This window comes from Myotis lucifugus, unplaced genomic scaffold (assembly GCF_000147115.1).
Source record: "Myotis lucifugus unplaced genomic scaffold, Myoluc2.0 scaffold_686, whole genome shotgun sequence".
Lineage (NCBI taxonomy): Eukaryota > Metazoa > Chordata > Mammalia > Chiroptera > Vespertilionidae > Myotis > Myotis lucifugus.
In genome coordinates, this window is record NW_005871734.1 from 218,115 (window position 1) to 228,243 (window position 10,129).

Sequence of the window (10,129 nt, forward strand, 5' to 3'; positions counted from 1 at the left end):
TTTTTTTTTTTTTTTTTTTTGGACACCCTCCCACTCCATATTTTCATCATAGAAGTAGGCGGAGTGGGAGGGAGGGGGGCCCCCCCCCACCCCCCAGGAAAAAAAAAAAGAAGCGGCTGCGCCTGGCGCGTGGGTGCGCACTGCCCCCTCTGGCCGGTGCGTTCCGCCGCTGCCTTTCAGGAAAGGATTCCGCGCAGATGGCGACCGGGAGCCACGGGGAACACAGCGTAGTATCCGGCTTTCCTCCCGTCACCGTTTCCGAGCCGCACTGTTTGCACGCGCTCAGCCTCGCTGGTGGCGGCTGCAGGCCCCTCGCCCGCCCGCCCGCCCGCCCGAGAGCAGGCTGTTGGGGCTCCTGCAGGGGGTGCGCCTGCCGCTGTGGAGATGGGGATGGAGACAGCGGTCTGGAGAGATTCGGGAGGTTTTTTAAAAAGTGGATTCTGAGAAGGGATCCTGCGGGCACGGAGAAGCGAGAGTAACGTGTGTGTGCATCGGAGTAAGTAGGTGTGCATTCGGTTAAAGGGATGTGCGTTCCGATAAGATGCATGTGTAGAGATCGGGGGAGACCGTGATACAAAGTTGCCTCTGAAACCAGGACAGAATAAGCCGTATTTCCGGGCCTCGGAGGAGAACAGACCACCGGGAAGGGAAGGCGTCCCTTGTCCCTACTCCTGATTTTTTTAAAACCAAGTGCATGTGTTACCTATGCAAAAATTGGGTCCTTTAAGTTTAAAAATTAAAAGGATTGGCGTTCCGCCAGTGCTGCCATCCGTTCTATTAAAATTGGGAGCGCTGGAACGCGCTCCGTAGCCTTTCCCATCCGTCACTCCTCGGTTACCTAAGCCGTGGCTTGGAAAGGAAGATTTTGTTTTGCTCTTTCCAAAATACAACGTGCAGAAGGCGAGGAAGTATCTTGGCAGCCTCCTGCGAGGGGATGGCTTCAGCGGCAGAGGTGCTCACGGAAACAGTTCGTGGACGTTTGCATAATTATAGGCTTCACCGACCCAGAGCCTCGCTGGGAACGCTGTGGTCAGTTTCTGCCACAACCAATCGGCCCTTCTGAGTGGGCTTCTGGGTGGAAGGTCGTTTCTTCAAGAGGCCATGGCTTCTTTCTGTTCTGCTTTCAGCAGCGAGAACAAAAAGAACAGCTCTGGGCTGTTTCACCCTTCGCCGGATTGTTACAACTCAGTGGTTCGCTTGAGTTGTCTGAGGTCACTCCAGGCTTATAGCGTTGGACCGTTGGTCAGAGTGAAGCATCGTAGTCGCGTGAGCTATTATATCGGGGTCATAACTCACCGTTTCACAGTCCTTATTCATTCTGCACGCGGCCGCAGAATTCCATCGCCTTCGTTACGGCGAAGTCGGTAAGCTGTGGCTAAATTTGCGATGTGATGAAACGTAAATATCCCTTGGCACTATGTCGGAAAAAGTCTTATGTGAGACTGTGACAAATACCAGCTCCTGTCCTTTATTCTTCAGCCTCATATCTGAGAAAGCAAACAAGGCAGAAATAAGTTCAGTACTGAAAAGCTGTGTCTTTCTCTTTAATTTATTGGGGTGACACTGTTTAACACAATTATATCGGTTTCAGATGTACAGTCTGTAATAACGTCATCCATGTATTGTGTTGTATGTTCCCCGCCCCAAGTCAAGTCTCCTTCCATCGCTCTTTATCCCCTTTTACTTTCTGCCCCCCCTCCACTTCCCCTCTGCTGATCAGCATACCCGTCTGTCTGTGAGTTTGTTGGTTTGGGGGAGGGGGGGTCTTGCTTTGCTTAATCCCTTCACCGTTTTCACCCAGCCCCACATCCTACTCTGCTCTGACAGCTGCCAGTCTGTTCTCTGTCCCCATGAGTCTGTTTCTATTTTGTTTGTTAACTCATTTTGTTCGTTGGATTTCACGTGAGTGAGATCATATGGTGCTGGTCTTCCTCTGACTGGCTTATTTCACTCAGCATAAGGCCCTCCAGGTCCCTCCACGCTGTCGCAAAGGGGAATAAGATTTCCTTCTTCTTTATGGCCGAGTAGTATTCCTCCTGTAACCGGACCACAGCTATTTTATCCACTCATCTACGGATGGGCACTGGGGCTGCCTCCAAATCTTGGCTGTTGTAGATAACGCTGCAGTGAACACGGGGGGCATATATTCTTTCACATCAGTGTCTCGGTATCTTCGGTTATATTCCCAGCAGTGGGATCGCTGGGTCATGAGGCAGCTCCATTTTTAATTTGCTGAGGGAACTCCATACTGCTTTCCACCATGGCTGCACCAGTCTGCATCCCGCCAGCAGGGCACGAGGGCTCCCTCTTCCCCACATCCTCGCCAGCACTTGTTTGTTCATTTACTGATGGTCGCCCCTCCGACGGGAGAGGTGGTACGTCATCGTGGTTTTAATTTTCCTCTCTCTGACGATTCGTGGCGTTGAGTGTCTTTTCATGTCTCTTGGCCACCTGTAGGTCCTCTTTGGAGAACTGTCTATTCAGGCCCTTTGCCCGTCTGTAATTGGGTTGTTTGGTTCTGTGGAGTTTGGTGTTGAGTTGTGTAAGTTCTGTATACATTTTGGATATTAAACCTTTATCAGATGTGTCATTGGCGAATATGCCCTCCCATCAGGGCCTTGTCTTTTCGTTGTGTTGATGGTTTCCTTTGCTGTGCAAAAGCTTTTTAGTTTGATGTAGTCCCGTGTGTTTATTCTTCCTTTTGTTTCCCTGGCCTGAGGAGATTTATCAGAAAAATATATATATATATATTGCTACGAGAAATTTTACTGCCTATATTTTCTTCTAGGATTTTTCTGGTTTCAAGTCTAATACTGAAGTCTAATCTATTTTGAGTTTATTCTCGTGTGCAATTATCACAACAGCATCGATTGAATAGACCATCGTTACCCCATTGTGTGTTCTTGCCGCCTTTGTCGAATATTAATTCGAGCATGAAGGCATGGCTTTATTTCTGGGCCCTCTATTCTGTCCCCTTGATCTACTGATTTTATGCCAGTGCCGGACTGTTTGATACCAGGTGGTGTGATGCCTCCAACTGCGTTCTTTTATCTCAGGATTGCTGTGGCTGTCCGGGGTCTCCTGTGGCTCCATGCGCGCTTCTGGAATATTTGTTCTAGTTCTGTGAAATGCGCCGTTGGGGTCTTGATAGGAATTGCGGTGGATCTGTAGGTCGCTGTGGGCCGTGTGGACATTGAATGATGTCGAGTCTTCCTACCCGTGAGCACAGTACATGCTCCCACCCAGTTGTATCTTCTTCAGTTTCTTTTTGTTTTCTTTTTTTTTAAAAAAAATATATTTTATTGATTTTTCACAGAGAGGAAGGGAGAGGGATAGAGAGTTAGAAACATCGATGAGAGAGAAGCATCGATCAGCTGCCTCCTGCACACCCCCTACTGGGGATGTGCCCGCAACCAAGGTACATGCCCTTGGCCGGAATCGAACCTGGAACCTTTCAGTCCGCAGGCCGACGCTCTATCCACTGAGCCACACCAGCCAGGGCTTCCGTTTCTTTTTGTTTTTGTTCGGTTGGTGGGTTTGGCGTGTTTGTGTGTGTGTGTGTGTGTGTGTGTGTGTGTTGTTGTTGTTGTTTGTGCTTTTTATGCGCCTGTAAATGGGGTTGTTTTCTTAGTCTCCCTTTCTAATAGTTCCGTTTTGATCTATGAAAACGCAGCTGAGCCGGCCGGCGTGGCTCAGTGGCTGAGTGTTGACCTGGTCAAGGTATATGCCCCAGTTACAGGTCCATCCCAATAGGGGGCGTGCAGGAGGCAGCGATCAGTGATTCTCCTCATTGATGTTTCTCTCCCTCTCCCTCCCTCTCTCTGAAAATCAATTAAAACATGTTTTTTAAAAGTTAATCAATAAAAGTCTCTCAGACATAAAGTAACTTACTGTTTTTGATTGAGCCTCAGAAACGTTCAACACGGGGAGAAAGGAAGAGCTTCATTTTCTCCTACGCGAGCCTTTGTCGGCTTCATGTGACACAGCCGTACGGCGCCTGGCACTGATTTCTGGGAGACTGCTGCCCCCTTCCTCCCGTCTTTGTTAGGAATGTTCCCTCACGTCCGATCTTCTCGTTGAATTTTTGCTGGCGTGCTCGTTACAGAGCTAGCCATAAAGCCTGGGAGCTCCTGGAGGCGGACTTCAGTGCCTACGGGAATAACTGGGGTCAGCAAAACTTGTAAAAAGAAAAAACAAGTATGTGATCTTTGAACGCATCATCAATTAAAACACGCTTTCCATGCCGTGTGTTCGCAGGGCTCCGATACCCGAGCACAGGGCCAGTTATCTTGTGCTTGGGTTGTCTTCAGTGTCGAGTCGTTCATCGGAACATAACATCTCACCCTTAAAAGCACAGCTCCGGGTCTTCACTGACACTCCCACAGTAACTACCGCGTTTGCACAAAGTCCTGGGCCGATGCCCGTGTTGAAACATGTGCGGTGCTTTCACCACATGTATTTATGCAAGAAAATCAAACGGTAAAAATGAATGGCTACGCAACAAATTGAAAGAAAAAAATGAAAAGGAATGTGAAGAGAGAACTTATCTTTAAACTTCTTGTGGGATCAAGATATTGACAGCTGTGTCCATCAGCAGCAGATTCCCGCTGGCCACTGTGGCTCAGTGGTTGAACGTAGACACCTGATGAACCAGGAGGTGGCGGTTCGATTCCTGGTCAGGACACATGCCCCGGTTTTGGGCTTTATCCCCAGTGTGGGGCGTGCAGGAGGCAGCTGATCAAAGATTCTCTCTCATCGTTGATGTTTCTACCTCTCTCTCCCTCTCCCTTCCCCTCTGAAATCAATAAAAATATATTTAAGAAAATATTTGTATTAAAAAACAAAGAAATTTTTATTGGTTTCAGAGAGGAAGGGAGAGGGAGAGAGATAGAAACATCCATGATGAGAGAGAATCATTGATCGGCTGCCTCCTGCACGCCCCTCACTGGGGATGGAGCTGCAACCCGGGCCTGTGCCCTGACCGGGAATCCAACCGCCACCTCCGGGTTCATAAGTCGACGCTCAAGCACAGAGCCACGCCAGCTGGGCTTAATAAAAAAAATTTTTTTAATTTTTAAATCTTGAGAGCAAATGTAAGAAACGGTGGTTTTCGTTCCTCTTTCATCGTCTGATCTCCCTCATAAACTGAGCGAAACGTGACATAGGTGCGACGTTCTAACGCGTCTCCTCTGTCCTCCCTGCAGTGCTGCTGATCACGGTGCTGGTGGTGGAGGGGATCGCCGTGGCCCAGAAGCCCCCAGGTAAGGTGCTCCGGGGACCGCTCCCCCGTGCGGATGGTGGGGGCTCACCTGGAAGGACCGCAGCCCGTGGGGACCCCTTCTGTCCTCCCTGGGGGGGGGGGGGGTGCCCGTGACCTCGGGCTTCCTGTCTAGCCCTCAGCCTGGGTTTCACGGGCTGAGCCGCAGGCAGCCAGAGTCCATTGTCAGCGGCAAGCGTTGCCCTGAGACACCGGACACACGGGCATCCCCAGCGGCCTGGCTCGCTCCGCATCCGGCCGACAGTTACATGGGGCCCGCGCTTTCTCGCCAAGCGGAAGTCAGCGTCCATTTCTCCCGTTAGACTCATTTCCGGCGTGTCTCCCTCGGAGCCCCTGGGGCCCGGGCCCGTGGGTGGTGCTGGTGGGCCGTGCTGCCTGGAGGGCGAGGGTGTGGATGCCGGTGGGCAGTGGGGAGGAGAGGAGGCGCCCTCTTGCTGTGACGGCTGCTCGGACCTCTGTTCCCGCCAGACGGACAGAACGTCGGGGTCAGGCACGTGGCTGGCACCCAGTGCGGCATCTGGGTTCGAACCAGCAATGGAGGCCACTTCGCTTCACCGAGTTACCCGGACCCCTACCCGCCCAACAAGGAGTGCATCTACGTTTTGGAAGGTATTTGCCCGATTTCTATCTTTTTATTCAGGGCCTTTTTACTTTTCTTCTTTTTTTTTTTTTTTAATCCTCACCCGAGGATATTTTTCCATTGATTTTTAGGGAGAGTGGATGAAAGAGGGAGAGACAGAGAGAAACATCGATGTGAGAGAGACACATCGATTGGTTGCCTCCTGCACGCACCCTGACCAGGGCCCCGGCTGGGGAGGAGCCTGCAACCGAGGTACATGCCCTTGAGCAGAATCGAGCCGGGACCCTTCAGTCCACAGGCCGACGCTCTATCCACTGAGAAACACCGGCCAGAGCCTTTTTACTTTTCTGGTAAAACTAAATCCATCGGCTAAAATGCCATGTTTTAAAAAATTTGAGCCCTAACCAGTTTGGCTCAGTGGATAGAGCATCAGCCTGCAGACTAAAGGGTCCCAGGTTCGATTCCGGTCAAGGGCATGTACCTTGGTTGCAGGCACATCCCCCAGGAGGCAGCTGATCGATGTTTCGCTCTCATCGATGTTTCTAACTCTCTACCCCTCTCCCTTCCTCTCTGTAAAAAATCAATAAAATATATTTAAAAAAATTTTTGAACAAAATTCAACACGTATCTGAACTGAACTCTAGTAATGCATACATATTCCTGAACGCGGAACACATTACCAAGGCAACAGTTGCAATGACAGGAAGTTGGAATCTCCTAAGACAGCACCGTGCAGTCAGCTGCCCTGTGTGGCTGAGAAATGCCTCCCTTATCAGGCTTCATGCCTGTTCATGTCCTCGGATCCACTGGCCGTTCATCGCCTGAGTTTCTGTTCATGGTGCATTGTAGTCATGAACCAAACGTTAGCTTCTCGACTCTCCCTTTACTTCGACTCTGGTTTTAGTCAGCTGCCCACCTCTCACTCATGTCCTCGGCAGCGGAGGCCCGACGGGGGGAGGGTCCTGCAGCCCCCGAGCAGCATCGCTACCGGGTGAAATGAACACTGTGAATTTTATGTTAACGTTCCCCTTACGCCCCTCGGCGGGAGGGGTGTGCGGCCGCGGCGGCCTGTCCCACTGGAGTGAGGACAGTCCTGCTCTGGCTCGCACGTGGCCCTGACTGGCTCGCTCTCCCCTCCCAGCGGCGCCCCGGCAAAGGATCGAGCTGACCTTCGACGAGCACTTTTACATCGAGCCCTCGTTCGAATGTCGCTTTGACCACCTGGAGGTTCGCGACGGGCCCTTCGGCTTCTCTCCGCTCATCGAGCGGTTCTGCGGCGTGAAGAGCCCTCCGCTGATCAGATCCACCGGGCGCTTCATGTGGGTCAAGTTCAGTTCCGACGAAGAACTGGAAGGAATGGGATTCCGAGCAAAGTACTCGTTTATTCCAGGTAACGAGCCGGTCTTCCCCCCGGAGGCCTGCCCGCCGTGGGCCTCCGTCGGCTAGAACTGCGCCCACTCAGTCAGGTTAACACTAGGACCGCAGAGCCCTGTCCGCTGGGGACACGGGGATACGGGTCATCCGCCGTCTGCCCGGAGCCACGAACTGACGCGGTGACCGGGCAACGCGGTGCCGCAAGTGTGCCGTCTCTTGTTCCATTTAGGGTTTCGTGCCAGAAATTTGTTACTTGAAAAATATGAAGCCCGACCCGTGTGGCTCAGTGATTGAGTATCACAAAGCCGCAGTTTGATTTCCGGTCAGGGCACAGGCCTGGGTTTCGGGCTCCATCCCTAGTGGGGGGCGTGCAGGAGGCAGCCGATCCATGATTCTCTCTCATCATGGATGTCTCTCTCTCCCCCTCTCCCTTCCTCTCTGACATCAATAAAAATATATATGTTTTTTAAGTCTATGCATTATCACTTAAAAACATTGATGCTCTCAGTGAACATGCGCATAAGTAACTGTGGTCTCTAGTCAAACCAGGAAGCTTTCTCTCAAACTGTTACTAAATGTAGCAGCTGTTACTAAGTATAGCGTCTGTTACTAAATGTAGCAGCTGTTACTAAGTATAGCGTCTGTTACTAAATGTAGCAGCTGTTACTAAGTATAGCGTCTGTTACTAAATGTAGCAGCTGTTACTAAATATAGCATCCGTTACTAAATATAGTATCCGTTACTAAACGTAGCATCTGTTACTAAATGTACCATCTGTTACTGTAGCGTCTGTTACTAAATATAGCATCTGTTACTAAATGGAGCAGCTGTTACTAAGTATAGTGTCTGTTACTACACGTAGCATCTGTTACTAAATGTACCATCTGTTACTGTAGCGTCTGTTACTAAATATAGCATCTGTTACTAAATGGAGCAGCTGTTACTAAATGGAGCATGTTACTAAATGTAGCAGCTGTTACTAAATATAGCATCTGTTACTACATGTAGCATCTGTTACTAAATGTAGCATCCGTTACTAAATATAGTATCCGTTACTAAACGTAGCATCTGTTACTAAATGTACCATCTGTTACTGTAGCGTCTGTTACTAAATATAGCATCTGTTACTAAATGTAGCAGCTGTTACTAAATATAGCGTCTGTTACTACACGTAGCATCCGTTACTAAATATAGTATCCGGTACTAAACATAGTGTCTGTTACTAAATGTACCATCTGTTACTGTAGCATCTGTTACTAAATGTAGCAGCTGTTACTGTAGCATCTGTTACTAAATGGAGCAGCTGTTACTAAATGTAGCATCTATTACTGTAGCGTCTGTTACTAAATATAGCAGCTGTTACTGTAGCAGCTGTTACTAAATGGAGCAGCTGTTACTAAATGTAGCATCTATTACTGTAGCGTCTGTTACTAAATGTAGCGTCCGCCATAGTAAGTGACTCCACACTGTCTCAAAATGCCAATGACGTTCTCCTCTTTTCTGTTGCAGATCCAGACTTTACTTACCTCGGAGGTATTTTAAGCCCCATCCCAGGTTTAGTATCTGCCTCTTTTTCCTCCTGGCGCCTCTGACCCGTCGGCGTGCCCGTTGACCGTGCTCCTCTCTCCCTTCCAGACTGCCAGTTCGAGCTCTCGGGGGCGGACGGCGTCGTGCGGTCCAGCCAGGTGGAGCAGGAGGAGAAGACGAAGCCCGGCCAGGCGGTGGACTGCATCTGGACCATCCGGGCCACCCCGAGGGCCAAGGTACGGCCGCATGCGAGGCAGCGGGGAGGCCGTCAGGGCGACTCCTGTGAGGCGCAGTTTGGGTTTGTGCAAGCACTTACTGGTTATATAAAGCGATGTTACAACTTTATTTTGGTTCCCTTATGACAGTGGTTCTCAACCTTCTGGCCCTTTAAATACAGTTCCTCATGTTGTGACCCAACCATAAAATTATTTTCGTTGCTACTTCATCACTGTAATGTTGCTACTGTGATGAATCGTCATGTAAATATCTGATCTGCAGGATGGTCTTAGGCGACCCCTGTGAAAGGGTCGTTCGACCGCCAAAGGGGTCGCGACCCACAGGTTGAGAACCGCTGCCTTATGAGGTACCAGCTAAGACCTCAGCATTGCTGACGTTAGATAAGCGACAGTGTCAGTTTCAGGAGTAGCACGCATATGCAGTAAGACTCTTATTTTATGATTCTTAAAATCTGTGGATTCTTAATTCCAGAGTGCAGGTATTGATCAGGATGGTCACAGATTCATTTAAAAAGTTTGATGACCGTGGCGGGGGGGCTCAGGTGGTTGGAGCGTCACCCCGTACACCGAAAGGTTGGGGGATCGATTCTCATTCAGGGCACACACCTAAGTTGCTAGTTTGATCCCCAGTTGGGGCACGTATGGGAGGCAACCGATCGATGTTTCTCTCTCACATCGATGTGTGTTTTTCTCTCTCCCCCTCCCTTCCTCTCTCTCTCTAAAATCAATTAAAACAGCCTCAGGTGAGGATTTTAAAAAAAAACATGTTAAATTTTGTGAGGAAAAGTGGATCACAAGGAGTTAGAGCAGGGGTGGGCAAACTTTTTGACTCGAGGGCCACAGTGGGTTCTTAAACTGGACCGGAGGGCCGGAACAAAAGCATGGATGGAGTGTTTGTGTGAACTCATATAAATTCAAAGTAAACATCATTACATAAAAGGGTACGGTCTTTTTTTTTTTTTTAGTTTTATTCATTTCAAACGGGCCGGATCCGGCCCGCGGGCCGTAGTTTGCCCACGCCTGAGTTAGAGTGTCCTGTCAAAGGTCTCAGAGTTGGTCCACGCCAAACCCCAACGCAGCAAACCTCAGGCCTCTGTTCTCACCCCCATCCCCGGCGGAAGCATTGGCTTTCCT

General features: G+C 49.8%; 1 protein-coding gene across 1 annotated transcript in view; it reads left to right on the forward strand.

Annotated features, from left to right (window-relative positions):
• The window catches only part of NETO2 (neuropilin and tolloid like 2), a 23,025-nt gene that overhangs the window by 6,773 nt on the left and 6,123 nt on the right, over window positions 1–10,129 (forward strand). Inside the window, 6 exon segments of the mRNA XM_023746478.1 lie at window positions 4,106–4,167; window positions 5,178–5,261; window positions 5,747–5,887; window positions 7,000–7,248; window positions 8,742–8,765; window positions 8,868–9,000. Of these exon segments, the coding sequence (XP_023602246.1) occupies window positions 4,106–4,167; window positions 5,178–5,261; window positions 5,747–5,887; window positions 7,000–7,248; window positions 8,742–8,765; window positions 8,868–9,000 (693 nt within the window).